Here is a 19,245-nt window from a genome sequence, read left to right on the forward strand (position 1 = left end):
AAATTGTCTATATTTTGATATCAATACTAATAATACGATATTATTGATGTTGAAAAATCAATAATTATCGGATTGTAAGTGAGCGATTCAACATTTCACTCCTTATGTTATATTCAGTCTCTGTAAGACAATTCTGGAAATATGAAAACTATCCAATTTATATTTTCCACTTTTTCCTTTCACACACAAGTGAACTCAGTCAGTACCACTCAACCCGGCACGACGAGCACTGTCAACAAACGGGTTCTCCGGTGCTTCGAAGGTCTGGATATCTCCGCCTGTCCCAAGGATGGCTGTGCAGATGGACTCTACTGTGATGGTCGCCAGTGTGTCACCAAGGACAAGTGCCCATGTTTGGTGGATGGACAGATTCTCATGGTAATGGTTGATATAAGTAGTTCTGACACATTGAATAATTCAAATAGAACAAATTACTGAGAGGATCCATATTGATTTCTGTTTTGAATTGAATTTCTTCAAGACTGTCATAAATAACACAGGTAGTTTTTCTACGATCGCGAGTGAAATCAAATTTAATCTTTATCTGAAATCAACATTTTTCAAGCTTCTTTTATACTTGATTTTAATTCCACTCACTCGAATTATTTCCGCTGATGACGTAAAATTTTACTGTCTATTTCCGGTTCGAAAAAGAAAAAAATCCATTTGTTATGCAGTTTTATATTTACACGCTTTTAAGTGCAAACCCTCTATGAACATTCATCAGCAACTTTTATATATGTATCTATGTTTAAAATAATAGTAGTCTATGCATGCAATCACTTTTAAGTTGAATTGGACACGAATGACTAAATAGCTACACTGGTCGCCATTTTTTGAATAACAATTTGAAAATCGAACGAGTTAGAAAACAATGGCGGATAACAGGGATTACAAGTTAGTTAAATGATACATTGTTATTCAATAATCTCTCACTGTCAGGGACCAGTCTGATTAGCTTGAAGACGAGTTGTTTTCCAGATAAAGTTATCCTAAAAATCACGCTAGGTTGTTGAAAAAAGTTGAGGCGTGGGTTGGGTCAAAACATCACCAGTTAACCTGTTAATTGTTTTGTTGATTTTGAGTTGGCATTACAAAGTTAAACGATTTTTCAAAAATAGGATTTGATAAATGATTTAACATCGAATTTCTGTTTTAGTAGTTGTTTTTTGTCTGTATTTTGTTTCGAATGAAAGCAAATGTTTATACAACATTCATCTTCAAAATTCAAAAACCTGTTTGAGAAACCTGTTTCGTCAAATGAAACTATTTCTTTTCTCCAAATATATCTTTTTCATAACTTCTACAACCTCAAATATCAAATTATAATTTTGGCAATAATGTCTTGTTTAAATGTCTTGTGTTTTGTGTTGATCAAGTGAAATATACGACAATGGATTTTAGATGTAGTTCTTAAAATTAATCCCCCCCCCTTCTTTTTTGCAGTGAAAATATCAAAATAATAATTTTACTGTTGTTACTTCACTGTTTAAACTCATAGTATCTTTAAAAAACATGAAAGAAACATTTTAATTAAATAATGCTTTGATGACAAATGTTCGGGGTTTTATTAAAGCATTTGCAAGTTTCGTCTTCAAGTAGAGGTTACCATTGATCTGTTACAGTCTGGAGGATTCAAGGAGAGGTCCAACTGTGAAACGTGCCAATGTATCGCTGGCGAAGTAAATTGCGAACCAAAAAAATGTTCGCCTTGTCTCCAGGGATTCTCGTTGGTAAGTAAAATGGTGTTGACTCAGTCTCGTTCAGATATATTTCACGCTTAAACAAGCACAGTATCCAAAACATTAAGAAGTTACCCTGGTAAGGACTAATGGGTAAAATACACGGATCAGAGATACATCCAACGTTCAAACACCTCAAGCACACCGAACATCAGAAAAGCTTCAGAAATAAAACGAGTCAGCATCCAATCATCTTGCATGCTTGTAGTTTCATTCACCTGATATTGGATAATGATTGTTTATGGTTTGTTATTTGGTACTTAGAAACAAAACAAATGCGTTATCTATAAAATCAAAGCTGGAGTAACTGGTAACCTCAACAGTTGCTTATGACGATATTTTAATAATTGTGTGGCCCCTTGTCTCTTTTTTAAGTATTTACCAAATATTATAATAACCAATGTTCCATTGATTAATATAATTTGTATTTAATGACAGAGTATTGCCGTCGGGAGATAAATTATTAGTTATGTATAATGCAATTATAAGTTTGATAATGGCAGAATTTACAATGTATATATATGTAGTTCTATAATATTTTTTTTGCAAACAAAAAGAATCCAATTATGATATTATCTCCTCCAAGGTGATTAACAAGACAACCTGTGAATGCTCATGTCGGTCTTGCCCTCCGGGCGAGTTCCGGTGCGGAAATGGAGAGTGTATCCCGCAGGAGAGGCGATGTGATGGAATCATCGACTGTATTGATGATGAAGTTGGTTGTGGTGAGTGTCATATTCTCTTGGAATGCTTTAAGTATGAATGAGTGTACGTTTATTTTTATATGAAGTTAATTTTGAACCCCATTCCATTATAACTATGCAAGTATTTTTTCACAGAGGCAGTTCTATCAACCGAATGCTCAATCCCATACATTTCATTTGATTTGACCGTTGCATGTTTCTTTTTCTCCAGTATATAAATCAGCGGAACACATTCATGTTGTTCCTTTCATGAATTTGGACCCCTATACAACAGTTGTTCCTGGACCATAATGATCATAGTGCATGTCGGTTTTCGATTCTTTGGTTTCTCGATGTATTATACGATGTGGCTATTATTCTGAGCGTTCTTTAACGTATTACATGTATAGAAAACAATCCCTTGCAGTGTCCACTCCGATGTTTACACCACCAGTATACGCAACTGCTACACCAACCCTCCCACCCAAAATAATAGGCACTGGCCAACCTACCGCTTTACCACCAGGTGGATCGACAGGAAACCCACTCCTTGGTATGGACTTTTTAAAATACATATTCAGAGAAAAACAAGTACGTTTTGATTGCTTTAATTTTGCTTTTAAATCTAGTTTCACTTTGTTTTGTAAAGGTCACATCATCGGTATGCAAAGACCATATCATATCCTCGCTTGCATAATCCTGTGGTGTATGTAGAAAAAATATACCGTTACTAGTTTTTGTATGAACACATTTGAATAATGCATGATTTATCAAATGATACGGTCATAAGTACAGGATTACTGTTGATACCTGTTAATTTAGAATGAACACTATAGGAGTAAATTTCTGCACTTATTAAATTTATTGATTCGCGTCTGCTAGTGCATACCAGGTTATTAGACCTAGCAGTATTGATATGAACTTTACCTCTCCCACAGTATAGGGCACAGCTGTAGATATTCATGGTTCTCGTGGCAATATATGCTTCCTATTTATTAAATAGAAAATTATTTTTGTGAGCACATGCATCAATATATCTTATTTCTTAGTCAACGGCACATCAACCACTGCCACGCTTGCCCCAGTTCAGTGCAATAGTCAATGGACATCTTGGATTAACACGGATACTCCGGACACAGGCGATGGAGATAGAGAGGTACTGCTTTTTGGTTGTAAAACGTAAATCATTGTGACCAGAGTGAATGTGTCAGTATGCCTCAATAGACCTAAACTTATATCTGAGATCGGACATGGAATGTTTTTGAAGAGTTGTCGATTAAATGAAAACCTTCAATAAATAATTATGGTCGTCTTCATTCAGATAAAGACGTCCTAGGTTATTCATGATTGATTAACGCATATCGAAGGTCATACAACTTTTTGAATACCTTTTAGTCCTGGACAGCTGCCCAGAAAGCTGCCTTTTGTCCAAACGGAAAGGTTTCCCGTATCGAGTGCATGACGTCTGACGGTATTGCATCCTACAGCTCCGGTGAAATCATGCAGTGTACTATCGAAGGCGGCGCTGTTTGCCTGACCACTGACAATGCACCTATGCCATGCAGTGACTTTAAGATCAGATACTTCTGCGATTGCAATGGTACGGTTGTTTTAATACAAAAAAATCAATATTAACAACATCAAATTATTAATCTCTTTTAATAGTTCTTAAATGGCGCCTTGGTTCATTACTCTCAAAACAATAAAATATATAGGTAACTGATATATTATTCATAAGCTTGACATTGTATAGCGATCCCGACGGGGGGACATCCGCCTCAAGTATCTGGTGGCGTACCGACAGTAACTCCACCTAGCGGAAGGACACGAACTACAAACATTGGTTTGACTTTCGTTAGCTATATGCATTATTATTTTGTTCAGATTATGGTTTTGTTATAGACAACATTAAAAGATACGATATATATTCATTAGCAAACGACAATAACTGAAAAAATAACTATAGTCCGATATTCAGAATGATGTTCAAGGGATATGTTTATCTATGCCCAAGTGTATAATTACAGCACATGAATGATTAACGCCTTCAGGTTCGACCACATCCATGCATGGACAAATATCTACTGCAGGTCCTGGTCAGTGTACTAGCAGTTGGTCATCTTGGATTAACACGGATTCGCCCGATAGTGGTGATGGAGACAGAGAGGTTAAACGTTTATTTACTTTGTAGAATAATCTTATTGGCCCATATTCACATTCTGAACCCGAGTATGAGTCAAAGGTTCAGATACGAGAAATTTTCAATCCTCTAAACCACAAAAGTTCTTTACAGCTTAGTAAAATTTGTTTTTTTAACGCTTATTGCATTTTTAACAAACAATGGACACGTTGTAGAAATATTACAATCAAATTAAAAATGTACTTTTCAGTCTTTAACAAACTCTCAGAATGTACGTGAAGATGTGTCCTGGTCATGTCTACGTTGCAAGAGTAACAACTTACGGGTTGGACAAACAATGCGATTTTATACTATTTTTTATATTTAGACACGACATTACTGTACTATCCTGGGGTTTCTTACATTATTGGCTCCATTCATTGAATACATCCCTTATTTATAGCACGCAATCTGATTGACTATATCGCTCTTATATTAAAGTAAGACCAATATTAAACGCCACCAATTCATCAAAGCTCTTCCCTTGGTATTTGTTTCTTGTAGTTTAAACAAGATCTCAATATTTCTTTGCAGTCCTGGACAGCAGCAGGGAAAGCTGCCTTCTGCCCATATGGCAAGATATCCCGTATCGAGTGCAGAACGATCGACGACATCGCATCTTACAGCTCCGGAGAAATCATGCAGTGTACCGTGGAGGAAGGAGCTGTCTGTTTAAACAATGACAACTCCCCTGTACCGTGCAGTGACTACAAGATCAGATATTTCTGCGAATGTGCAGGTATGAGAAACAATTGTATAACTATTTTAATTCTAAGATGGTATGTGTTGAGGTGTTGTTTTAGTCATGATGTATTCGTATTTGACACTTGGTCGATTAAAATACATTGGTAAGTCTAAAACCCTTGATTCCGAATTTCGACGTATATATATCAAAGTTTGCTGTTCATCTGTTTTATCTGCATTTTCATAATGTCTTACCACATTAATGCACGTTTTACAGTTTCTGGTTCGACCACCTCATTGCCCGGACAAGTGACCACTGGTGCCCCAGTCCAGTGTTCTAGCAACTGGTCATCGTGGATCAACACAGACACTCCCGATAGTGGCGATGGAGACAGAGAAGTATGTATATGGCTTTTGTTGACCCGGCTTGTTGTTAATCGTTAAATACTTTTTTTGTCATTGTTTAAACTTTTACTGACAGCAACATATCAATTGACACACGATAACTATCCTTCTTATTTTATCATTCAGTCCTGGACGGCTGCCCAGAAAGCTGCCTTCTGCCCATATGGCAAGATATCCCGTATCGAGTGCAGGACAATCGACGACATTGCATCTTACAGCTCCGGAGAAATCATGCAGTGTACCATTGAGGGAGGAGCTGTCTGTTTGAATGATGATAACTTCCCTGTACCATGCAGTGACTACAAGATCAAATATTTCTGCGAATGTGCTGGTATGATAATCAACCGTATAAAGATCGTTATTCTAAGATAGTATGTGTGATGTGTTGTTTCAGTCATGATGTATTCGTATTTGACACTAGGTCGATTAAAATACATTGGTAACTCTAAAACCCTTGATTCCGAATTTCGATATACTCACTTTATCATCAATTATAGTATTTCCGACGTTGCACCCATGATTCCGAATTTCGATCTAATCACTTTATTAGACGCGGTTTGAAGGCCGCGTCTATACTGATACATTTTTGCAATTGTCAATAGGGTATTGTATACGAATAAATTTTAGTTATGAAAAAAAAGAAGATTTGTTAATAATATCATCTCTTATTCAACTTCACTTAAAATTTATCATCAATAACCGTTTTGATGCTTGTAAATCTTCCAAAACGTCATATAAAACGAATAAGCCTAATGTTTAAAACAAGAAAATAAAAAAAAGTTATTCTCTGTGTTTTTGAATTGACTGGTCGCCGGTCATACGAGTTCGTTATTTTAGAAATTTACTTTCTGTGAAAACGATTTATATACACGCTGTGGTAGTTAATAAGCATGTGAGAATTTATGGGCATATTGTGAATAATAGTTTATATTATGCATTTGATGACAAATATAAGTGCCTTAACACGACATTAATTGATTATTTTAAATTTAAGTGATATAAAATGGAAGTACAAAGCTTAATTCACTCGATTGTGCTAACAAATATAAGCCGCAATAACGAAATTAACACAATTTAAATTTAACTGATATAAAATGAAAGTTCAAAGCGTAATTCACACGATTTAAAACAGACATAAATAAATAAAAGTATGCCGAAAAGGATCAGGCCGAAATGATATCACGGCCGAATCGACCCGACACCAATAATATTATCGGTGATAATGCAAGGTACCAGTCTAAATAATTATGCATGTCGGAGACAACCGAGTAACTACGATCTAGAAAGTTGATTAAACCATCATAGTTCGGCTATGTCCGTGTTTATTTGGAATATTAACAATTGTATATATTGTCACATGACTTTATTGAGCCAATTAGGTATCGACATTTTTCACGTATTATATTCAATAAAACTCATTCAGCCGCGTCTTTGAAGCCTAGCATCAACATTCGTCTTGTCATTAATTATAGTATCTCCGACGTTGCCCCCAACTGGCGCATCTGGGGGTATACCGACAGTTACTCCACCTGGCGTAAAAACACAGACTCCCAACCTTGGTAAGACCCTTTATAATGTTATGTCTAGTGAATGCATTGAGAAGGTTTGGATAAAATATCAAATTGAAAAATGAAATAACAGATCGAAGCACACTTACAATTGTTTTATAGTATTCGAGCATAGTATATTTAGCACGTTAAGTCCCATGGATATATATCAAAGTTTTCTGTTCATCTGTTTAAATGCGGCTTTACCTACATTTTCATAATGTCGTACCACATTAATGCACGTTTTACAGTTTCTGGTTCGACCACCTCATTGCCCGGACAAGTGACCACTGGTGCCCCAGTCCAGTGTTCTAGCAACTGGTCATCGTGGATCAACACAGACACTCCCGATAGTGGCGATGGAGACAGAGAAGTATGTATATGGCTTTTGTTGACCTGGCTTGTTGTTAATCGTTAAATACTTTTTTTTGTCATTGTTTAAACTTTTACTGACAGCAACATATCAATTGACACACGATAACTATCCTTCTTATTTTATCATTCAGTCCTGGACGGCTGCCCAGAAAGCTGCCTTCTGCCCATATGGCAAGATATCCCGTATCGAGTGCAGGACAATCGACGACATTGCATCTTACAGCTCCGGAGAAATCATGCAGTGTACCATTGAGGGAGGAGCTGTCTGTTTGAATGATGATAACTTCCCTGTACCATGCAGTGACTACAAGATCAAATATTTCTGCGAATGTGCTGGTATGATAATCAACCGTATAAAGATCGTTATTCTAAGATAGTATGTGTGATGTGTTGTTTCAGTCATGATGTATTCGTATTTGACACTTGGTCGATTAAAATACATTGGTAACTCTAAAACCCTTGATTCCGAATTTCGATATACTCACTTTATCATCAATTATAGTATTTCCGACGTTGCACCCATGATTCCGAATTTCGATCTAATCACTTTATTAGACGCGGTTTGAAGGCCGCGTCTATACTGATACATTTTTGCAATTGTCAATAGGGAATTGTATACGAATAAATTTTAGTTATGAAAAAAAGAAGATTTGTTAATAATATCATCTCTTATTCAACTTCACTTAAAATTAATCATCAATAACCGTTTTGATGCTTGTAAATTTTCCAAAACGTCATATAAAACGAATAAGCCTAATGTTTAAAACAAGAAATTAAAAAAAGTTATTCTCTGTGTTTTTGAATTGACTGGTCGCCGGTCATACGAGTTCGTTATTTTAGAAATTTACTTTCTGTGAAAACGATTTATATACACGCTGTGGTAGTTAATAAGCATGTGAGAATTTATGGGCATATTGTGAATAATAGTTTATATTATGCATTTGATAACAAATATAAGTGCCTTAAAACGACATTAATTGATTATTTTAAATTTAAGTGATATAAAATGGAAGTACAAAGCTTAATTCACTCGATTGTGCTAACAAATATAAGCCGCAATAACGAAATTAACACAATTTAAATTTAACTGATATAAAATGAAAGTTCAAAGCGTAATTCACACGATTTAAAACAGACATAAATAAATAAAAGTATGCCGAAAAGGATCAGGCCGAAATGATATCACGGCCGAATCGACCCGACACCAATAATATTATCGGTGATAATGCAAGGTACCAGTCTAAATAATTATGCATGTCGGAGACAACCGAGTAACTACGATCTAGAAAGTTGATTAAACCATCATAGTTCGGCTATGTCCGTGTTTATTTGGAATATTAACAATTGTATATATTGTCACATGACTTTATTGAGCCAATTAGGTATCGACATTTTTCACGTATTATATTCAATAAAACCCATTCAGCCGCGTCTTTGAAGCCTAGCATCAACATTCGTCTTGTCATTAATTATAGTATCTCCGACGTTGCCCCCAACTGGCGCATCTGGGGGTATACCGACAGTTACTCCACCTGGCGTAAAAACACAGACTCCCAACCTTGGTAAGACCCTTTATAATGTTATGTCTAGTAAATACATTGAGAAGGTTTGGATTAAATATCAAATTGAAAAATGAAATAAAAGATCGAAGCACACTTACAATTGTTTTATAGTATTCGAGCATAGTATATTTAGCATGTTAAGTCCCATGGATATATATCAAAGTTTGCTGTTCATCTGTTTAAATGCGGCTTTATCTGCATTGTTATAATGTCGTACCACATTAATTTACGTTTTACAGTTTCTGGTTCGACCACCTCATTGCCCGGACAAGTGACCACTGGTGCCCCAGTCCAGTGTTCTAGCAACTGGTCATCGTGGATCAACACAGACACTCCCGATAGTGGCGATGGAGACAGAGAAGTATGTATATGGCTTTTGTTGACCTGGCTTGTTGTTAATCGTTAAATACTTTTTTTGTCATTGTTTAAACTTTTACTGACAGCAACATATCAATTGACACACGATAACTATCCTTCTTATTTTATCATTCAGTCCTGGACGGCTGCCCAGAAAGCTGCCTTCTGCCCATATGGCAAGATATCCCGTATCGAGTGCAGGACAATCGACGACATTGCATCTTACAGCTCCGGAGAAATCATGCAGTGTACCATTGAGGGAGGAGCTGTCTGTTTGAATGATGATAACTTCCCTGTACCATGCAGTGACTACAAGATCAAATATTTCTGCGAATGTGCTGGTATGATAATCAACCGTATAAAGATCGTTATTCTAAGATAGTATGTGTGATGTGTTGTTTCAGTCATGATGTATTCGTATTTGACACTTGGTCGATTAAAAACATTGGTACATCTAGAACCCTTGATTATAAATTTCGATCTAATCACTTTATCATAAATTATAGTGTCTCCGACGTTGCACCCAACTGGCGCATCTGGGGGTATACCGACGGTTACTCCGCCTGGCGTAAAAACACAGACTCCCAACCTTGGTAGAACCTTTGTTAACTTTATGTCTAGTGAATACCTTGAGAAGGTTTGGATTAAATATTAAATAGAAAAATAAAATAAAAGATAGCACACTTACAATAGCTAGACAATATTCGATTAAAATATATCTAACATTCTAAGTCCAATGGTTATATATCAAAGCTGGCTGTTCATCTGTTTAAATGCGGCTTATTTGCTTTTTCATTAAATCGTACCACATCAATGCAGGTGTTACAGTTTCTGGTTCGACCACCTCATTGCAAGGACAAGTGACCACTGGAGCTTCAGTCCAGTGTTCTAGCAACTGGTCATCGTGGATAAACACGGACACACCCGATAGTGGCGATGGAGACAGAGAAGTATTTATATGACTTTTATTGTCCTGACTAGTAAGTTGATAAATCAATTTTTCCACTGTCATCATCTAAACTTGCATCGATAGTAACTGGCTGAAGATTACTATCCATGTTCTTTTGTCCTTCAGTCCTGGACGGCCGCCCAGAAGGCTGCCTTCTGTCCATATGGTAAGATATCTCGTATCGAGTGCAGGACGATCGACGACATAGCATCATACAGTTCGGGAGAAATAATGCAGTGTACCATTGAGGGCGGAGCGGTCTGTTTAAACAATGACAACTTCCCTGTACCGTGCAGTGACTACAAGATCAGATACTACTGTGAATGCACTGGTGAGCCATTTCTGATGTTGGAGTCCATCTGTTTTAGTTTAGCTTAGTTTAGTTTAAAATAGTTATTGTGAAATAACCATACACTAAATTATTTATTTATTATATCATTAACAGATATTTTCACTCAAAGGGTATCCGATTACCCTTATAATAGTAAATTACAATTCAATCTGTCTTTTTAATTCAGACTCTGCTGCAAGTACTTCAACCAGTCACGGACAAGTGACCACTCGTGCGCCTGTCCAGTGTACTAGCAATTGGTCATCGTGGATCAACACGGATACCCCTTACAGTAACGACGGAGACAGGGAGGTTTGTATTTAGTCAAAATCAACAATATAATGGAGAACAATTATGTTCATATACTTTTAATCACCAATTACCTACGAAGTGATCTGCTTGACGAGCAGAGAAATTCCCTGCTTAAGGTATACAAATTGCTGAATTTATGTAAAAGTGTGTCTATACGTGATATGCGCGGTGGCAGTGATCACTGTACGAAAAGGGATAGTTACTGCTGTGTTTAGTTTGATATTGATATCGCGCTAGTAACTTCTTTTGGTTGTTTAATTCCATGAGTGCTCAAATAAGTTCTTTTCACTCAGAATTGGTCGGCCGCCCAGAAAACTGCTTTCTGTCCGCATGGCAAGGTTACCCGTATCGAGTGCAGGACAACGGACGATATCGCATCTTACAGTTCAGGGGAAGTCATGCAGTGTAGCCTTGAGGGCGGAGCTGTCTGTTTGAATGATGATAACTTCCCTGTACCGTGCAGTGACTACAAGATCAAATACTTCTGTGAATGTACAGGTGGGTGATATATGTCACTATATTTGCCATTTGAACTGACATAGTTCCAGCTTTTATTGTTTGAAGTACATTAAAATTTTCTTTGTCTTTTTAGCCGAAGCAACATTACCACCACCTATAGTGACAGGACAATCGCCAAGGACAACCACAATGGGACGTAAGTGTACAAAGATCCATGGGTTTTTTCTCACAGTTTTAGAGAATCGTTTTTTTTACATGTTAGCTTTCCAAGACGCCAATTTCAAGACAATACACATTGAGAATTCAATTTATAGAGTAAAGTAAATTTTATTATTTTCAAAAATTGTCTATTACAGTTAAAGTTCAATAAAGCTGTCTGTCAATTATGTGGTTTTTTTTAAAAAAATCATCCGAACATCCTTTCAATTTAAGTTGGTTCATCAGATGAGACATAATTTAGCCTACAGCATCTACTGCCCTGTCGATAAAAACACAAAATATACTTCTAATAACAAAGCCTACAAGCTTTTATTTAACCAAGTTTCAATCGACCAATGCCAAACAAAAGTTGAAAAAGGGCCACAATATACACAAGACAACACTCGTTTTAGTGTGTAAACTATTTTAGTACCACCAACTATCCACACCACGAACATTCACGGCGGGCCATCGGTCGCTCCTTGCCTTACGCGCTGGTCAAGATGGATAAACCGGGACCAGCCAGACAGTGGAATGGGCGATATTGAGAAGATGAACGGTCATGAACTAAGCGTGTTCTGTCCCGAAGGACGTATCAAGGGTATCGAATGTGTCACAGTCGACGGTAAAGCGTCTTACAGCAATGGGGAGGTGTTGTCCTGCTCCATCAACAACGGACTTGAATGTTTGAATGACAACAACTTCCCAGTTCCGTGCAGTGACTACAAGATTCGATACTACTGTGACTGCGAAGGTATATATTTAAAGGCAATCTACAAGTGTAACGATTCCTTGTCTTGTATTGGTATATAATTATACGTATAGTGCATGTTGTTATCCTAACTTAGCAAGCGTCTACCATTATATGTATAAGTGCACAATGTCATGCTAATTGTTCGTTTTGGTATGCCTAGCACTTTATTGTTGTTTCATTCATGATGAATTATAACAATTCTTTTAACTAACAATCTATAATTTACTCCAGTTTCTCCGTTCATTTCAGTCCCACCAACACCAGGAATAGCAAACCATAACACGCCTGTTCCAGGTATGGTGCCGGCAATTACAGTCATGTAATAATGTGATCTGTAGGAGGAATATCTCTTTAAATCGTGAAACATAAGTATCTTCCATTTGTTAGTCTAAAGTTATTCTAAAGAGTATATGTTATTACGTTTGTATACATGAAAAATATGTATCTTGTTATTGTTTGTATTGTGTCAGAAGGTCCCGTAAAATATAAAGCAACATTTTAGAAAGTGTTAGTTTTTTAAATTTTAAATGTTTAGTTGCAATAACTGTTTGAATTTTACGTTTAAAAGTGATTTCAAGTGGTTGATCTTTTCCCGCGATATTGTGACGTCATTAAAAATGCTTCCGGGTCGTTCTATTTACAGAATGGGTAGGAATGGGTTACTGAAAGTTTTTGTTGTTTTTAATGAAAAAATTTTTTTAACAATTCTTGAATGAAATAATGAACTATTGGTGTAAATATAAGTAATGAATTGCGGGCTTGAAGTCATTATCGGGGATATGAACGCAATTGGGCTGGTCAAAGTACTCGTGGAGTCCTTCGGACTCCACACACTTTGTCCAGCCCAATTGCGTTCATACCCCGATAATGACATCAAGCCCGCAATTCATTCCTTAAATATATATCAATATCCTGCTATTTTATGTATTATGTTTGACCATAATGTTTCGATAATCAGTCCAATATAAAATTATAAACTACACATATCTCATATTGTCCAGTAACCAATTGCATACCGGAGCAGTGTCTACCAATGGTGAAGCCAGTATTAAAAGAAGGGGAGGAGCTTCAGACAGTGATAGACGCGAACGGGTGTTGCTTCCAGTACATCGTAGTGTGTAAGCCGAACCTCTGTGCCCCGCCAATTCTCAACTGCCCCGCCCCAATGTCACTGGAACCAGTCACTGGAGAGTCTGACTGCTGTCTTACGTACAGATGCAGTAAGTAGCACTCATTTACAATCAGTAATTGTATTAAAATTGTTATTATGAGTTCAAAATCATACGTTTATTAATTGGTCAGAAAGTGAGACTTCATCGTATGTGTTAGGCTTGTCATACAAAAATTATATGATGTTGTATAATTGACTTTTAATATCATCATAAATAAACAATATTTTTCATTCCTCTTTTGCACGATTTTCTTTCCAGTGTGCCCTACCATATGTCCAACAACGACGAAACCTGTTTGCAAACCGGTACATTCTTCCACTTAAATTACCTTCATCTATAATTATGTAAACATGAATTCATCGAATAACTTACAACTGATACATAACGTACAAATTATGATATGATTTGAGAATATTGAAATATTTTCTTGATGACCCTTTGTCTGTTTGTTTCATAACTTAAACTTTATTCACATCAACATTATGATAAGCTCTATTTTTGGTACGCGTTACTAAGGGCGTCTTTAAGGGCTAATTTGGATTCAAGAAATTGGTAGACGGTATGCGAAAACTAGGCATAACTCTTAACGCAGACTCTCAAAATAGTTTCATTTATTTTGTATAGCCGCATTTGGATATAAATTGAAGATGTTTTCAGTTTGCTAGAATGGGGGAGTAACATCCTTAATTATCGACTTTTAATATTTTAATAGGGTCAAGAGACCATTATGGTCATATTAATAAAAGTTGCATGAACTGTAATTACTTCCGGTTTATATTTTTTTATAAAAGGGCCAAGATGCTGTTGAGATACAAACCAAGTGTAATTGCACGTCGTTTGCATGTATGACGACAATTCCGGGCCAGAAGACGTGTCAATATAAACTAGCGGACAACACGACACAAACATATCAGGTACACGTGTTAACAGTACGTACGAAGCGTCAATGTGGTTACATCATATTTCTATTTGTAAAATTACCCTTTTTACCTCGATTGTATGTCAGAACCATATTTGTCAGGCGAAATTGTCTATATCATCAAGCTGCTTTGTAGGTCAAATTAATACTTCACTGAAGTTGTCTAGCAAATGGGCTTAAATAACATAGTACAATCTAACCGATTTCTATATTTCAGATTGGACAGTCTTGGTCTGACGGCGTCTGTACCCACTGTGCATGCCTCGATAGAGAGGGCGTGGCCGACATTGTGTGTCAGAAGGAAACATGTCCTTCTTGTCCACAGGTGATATTTCTTTAAAGCAATGTTGTCTTACGATAAAAAGAACTGTACAGTATACGATATCTGCCTAAATAAATGCCACCTTGCTCGATGATGATCCTATGTTTTCGTCAATTTTGTGATAAATACACGTAACCGTGACACAGAGAGGTAATTTTAAAGTTTTCAGAACAGTTAAAAAAATGGGGGGGTTTTCTGCGGTTATTCAACAACCGGTATATTTGTGCATGCAGTTTCTAAATTAGACTTGTAAATGTTTCGTTCTTGCCCTTATATAACGGATATTTGCTCTTGCCAATTGAAAGCTTATGTTTAATATTCCTGGTGTTTGACATTCAGTTTGTCCCAGGAAACCTCATTTTAACAATTGACTATAGCAGTAACGTCATGGTATTGAAAATCGGTAACCGCATATTTTTCTGTAATTGTATAACACATTATAATTAAGCAGTTTATACGATAACTTTATTAAAGATTAAGCATGGTCACAGATTAATAGTTTTTTAAAGTTCCGGTCAATATAGGCCTATTTATATTTTCTAGGGTTACAAGACTATTGCCCGACCTGACTTTTGTTGCCTAGACTGCCAGCCAAATGGATGCATTGTCAACGGAACTATTTACAAGGTAATCATACCCTTTTTAATTTTAATTTTAACGAGAAAATATTAAAGACAAACCGATGACTGTGATACATACCATAAATATTCGTGAGACATTAATTTGCGTGGATTTTTGGGTTGGCTTATCCACGAACCCAAAATTCCAATGAAAACTTAACCTCTAATTCAGAAATCATACTGTCTATATATAAGGGGTATACATGAATTCACATGCATATACATGGTCGCGGTAAACAATTTGTATGTACCTTAATCATTGTTAATTTTATCATTTATATAGTTATATAATATAAAATAATATATAACCTCATTGATAACACATTAAAGTTAATTATTATTATTATTATTATTATTATTATTATTATTATTATTATTATTATTATTATTATTATTATCATCTGCAGCACATGCAAAACGTGCTGATTATCAACCTCGTGTGTTTGAACGTCGCCACTTAATTTTGTTTCTTTGATCAAATATTTAATCAATTATTTAATTAAACACCCTTACTGTGTTTTTACAGATCGCAAAAACATCTAATTGACACCCAATGGCTTCACTATTTTATATCATTAATGTGGGTGCATCTGGCCCTTAAATTACCGATCAAGTAATGAAGTAACATGCGTATCTGCATTAATTGTCCCATTGCATTGTCATGAACTGCATGCCGAAAATGAAACGTACCATGAGATCGGCGCAATTGGAGATTTTGCATACGAGTTAGGATCGCATTTTCATTGTTTGTATTTTTGTTGTTTGTTTTTTTTTTTGTTTTTTTTTTGAAAAATTACGAATTTAAGTTACCACAAAATTGCCCATTTTTGGAAAAGCCCACGAGTATAAATGATTTAGCAGTATTCCAACCTTAAGTTTAAGGGTAATTTATACCTGTATGAATAAAGACATATCTAATACAGTAAGATGTTATTCATGATTTAAAAAACACTATTTATTTATCTTACCTGAACTAACTTGGTAAACAAAATTTTCCCTTTCAAAACAGGACGGTGCTACAGTGGAGACGTCAAAGAAATGCTACGACAAACTGTGCATCTTTGACGCAGAACTCGACATGTTCATCGTGTCAGAGACCCACGTGCAATGTCCTGCCTATGAACAGTTGGCCGATTGCAAGGCGGTGAGTAGGCAATTTCTCTTCAAATGACGGGACACAAGTTGCTTGCATTAATTTGATGGCCTTTAAAGGGAAGTTTATGTTGTCCATGGTTTCTGGAATGGATTCAAATGAAATACACGGGTTTGATATCAATGTGGAATGCTTCAGCCACTGCAATCATTCACGCTCATAAATGTGCGTAAAATTACGTAATTAAAATAAGCCACGTGCTTTTTTGGCTAAACATGGTCAACCTCACATTGTGCATGCGATTATCCAGGGTAGTTTTGCTTCTGAAGTTTTTCATATAAGTATTGAATAATCGCTCAATTGCAGTTGTAAATTCATTGTAATAGGAAACTATCAATTGTTATGTAAAACATGAAAACATTTACCTTGATTTTATTATTAATTTCAGAACGAGGAAGTATACGACATCACAGGCTGTTGCATGAAATGTCTACCTGAACGTAAGTATATGACATTGGCATACTGGCTCAAGAGTAAAGCCTTTAATATATACAAACAACAATGTTCGACAACATCCTTCAATAGAAAAAATACTGAACTACAAGAGCCTTTCATATTCCAACAAATACATCGATAATTATAAATTCAGGTAACGTCACAAGCCTTACATGCCAGACATGCGCTCCACGGCTCGTTGCTGGAAACCCCAACGATACGATTGGCTACTTCGCGATTATGGACAACATGGAAGTTTGCAAAAACGTTGAACCTATTCCCGACCTGCTTGAATGTTCCGGTTTCTGCAATTCGCGCTCTTCCTATAGTCACATGATGCAGGGATTCACCGATAGTTGCAATTGTTGTCAATCAACCGGAAGTGAGACAAGGAACGTGCAACTTACGTGCACGAATGGGAGGAAAGTCACGAAGTCATATTCTGTGCCGAAATCTTGTGGCTGCAGTGCATGTGTTGGCGCGAAATAAGCTCGGGCAAAAGACACTACCTTTACTTGACAATGCGATAAAACGGAACGGACTTCCAAAATGGACTTGATCGACTTAACAAATATTTATTTTATTTATAAATTTCCATATCATAATGAAATAGTTGTAAGCGTATGTAAACGTTTGTTATACATCTTGAGAGTAATTTCCTGTTGTAGCTACTATTAATTTACAAAGTCATGTTTCTATTGATAATCATTTCGGAATGTTAAAGTGCACAGGTACACTTTTGGGTTGACATATACCATTTTGTTGTGATTTGGAAATAAAGCATATCTTTGAAACATCGACTAATTTTCTATCACAAACACGTTGATAATACAAAGGAATATGGCAGGAAAAGGCAGGCTGATACAAAAACTGATAAGAGACATATTTTAATATGCATCTTAGATTGATCGTAGTCTAAGATTCAAAGTCGGTATGCATTCATTGGACAATTAATCTGATTGTCCAATCAAAAGAACTAGGTTTCACTTTTATGATTACATTGGACAATTAGTATGATAGTCCAATCAAAACAACTAGATTTCACTTTTCTCTTAAAACCGGAAATGTTTAATGAATACGGCCTCCAGTCACAAACAATAAGAATTAAATTTGTACTGCAAACATTACAAGCTATATGTAAATAACAATTACGAATATATACATATATTCGAAACTGGAAGATATAACAATTGACTTCTATAATGAGAAATAAGCAGACGCTGATGGTTCTCCATTTGTCCGAGTTGATCATCGATCGTCACCATTATACATTAAAAAATAGAAATGTCTTTGCCCCCTTCTACAACATTTTAATGATAATTAGTGGTCATTGGGTTCTTGCACAAGGGAACCAATATATTTAAGTCAGATCAATGCAGCTTTCGAATGCCAGTTGTACCAAGTTTCATGTTAATATCATTTACATGTTTTGAATCACCGCCAACGGTCAGTACTTTATAACAACTCCAAGACTCTCACAGTTAATACTTCTACATGTTTAACTCGATTTCTTTACTGGAAAAATAGCTTAAAAAAGCTATATACATGTACCTAAGCTTATATTAGTATGACGTAAAATAAGCGGTTAGTGAGAATATCTTAATCTTATCTTGAACAAATGTTTACGAAAACAATTTCCTCTAGAATACATTAAAAAACTATTTTGTTAATCAATGCAGTTGTGTTGTCCGAAATGAACGATGTACCTCGGAATCCACAACAAGACAACCATCGTAAGAAAGGAATGGTCATCATATCAAACACTTGAATCAAAATCTCTCCACACCAACTCACGTATTCATTTGCTACAACTTCATTTTTCTCTCTTAATCATATACGCGGACAAAATGAGTCACAATCTCTCCACAGTTACTTCCATACTGTGAAAAACAATTCAACAATTACATTGCTTTCGAATTCACATCTGCGGACAAAATGAGCTGCAGTTTCTTCATAGTTTCTTTCAACTTTTCTATCCTCATCCGAAATAAAGAAGTCTCTCAAAACCTACCCCGTACTCTTTCATTTCTTTCGTGGATTTTCATTGTGTTCTACCTGTCATTAAATCAAACATGCTTAACTACACA

The 19,245-nt window shown here is 36.0% G+C and overlaps 1 protein-coding gene across 1 annotated transcript in view; it reads left to right on the forward strand.

Annotated features, from left to right (window-relative positions):
* Positions 1-17,943, forward strand: part of LOC128234834 (mucin-2-like) — a 67,326-nt gene extending 49,383 nt beyond the window's left edge. Inside the window, 27 exon segments of the mRNA XM_052949375.1 lie at positions 191-378; positions 1,626-1,733; positions 2,329-2,467; positions 2,853-2,951; positions 5,566-5,687; positions 5,820-6,024; positions 7,166-7,252; positions 7,492-7,613; positions 7,747-7,951; positions 9,091-9,177; positions 9,417-9,538; positions 9,671-9,875; positions 10,041-10,171; positions 10,610-10,814; positions 11,002-11,126; positions 11,420-11,624; positions 11,719-11,781; positions 12,214-12,537; positions 12,787-12,831; positions 13,539-13,757; positions 13,968-14,014; positions 14,501-14,623; positions 14,846-14,953; positions 15,494-15,577; positions 16,580-16,714; positions 17,112-17,163; positions 17,313-17,943. Coding sequence (XP_052805335.1) covers positions 191-378; positions 1,626-1,733; positions 2,329-2,467; positions 2,853-2,951; positions 5,566-5,687; positions 5,820-6,024; positions 7,166-7,252; positions 7,492-7,613; positions 7,747-7,951; positions 9,091-9,177; positions 9,417-9,538; positions 9,671-9,875; positions 10,041-10,171; positions 10,610-10,814; positions 11,002-11,126; positions 11,420-11,624; positions 11,719-11,781; positions 12,214-12,537; positions 12,787-12,831; positions 13,539-13,757; positions 13,968-14,014; positions 14,501-14,623; positions 14,846-14,953; positions 15,494-15,577; positions 16,580-16,714; positions 17,112-17,163; positions 17,313-17,647 — 3,890 coding nt within the window. The 3' untranslated portion in view covers positions 17,648-17,943.
* The last annotated feature ends 1,302 nt before the right edge of the window (positions 17,944-19,245 follow it).

This window comes from Mya arenaria, chromosome 1 (assembly GCF_026914265.1).
Source record: "Mya arenaria isolate MELC-2E11 chromosome 1, ASM2691426v1".
Classification (NCBI taxonomy): Eukaryota; Metazoa; Mollusca; class Bivalvia; order Myida; family Myidae; genus Mya; species Mya arenaria.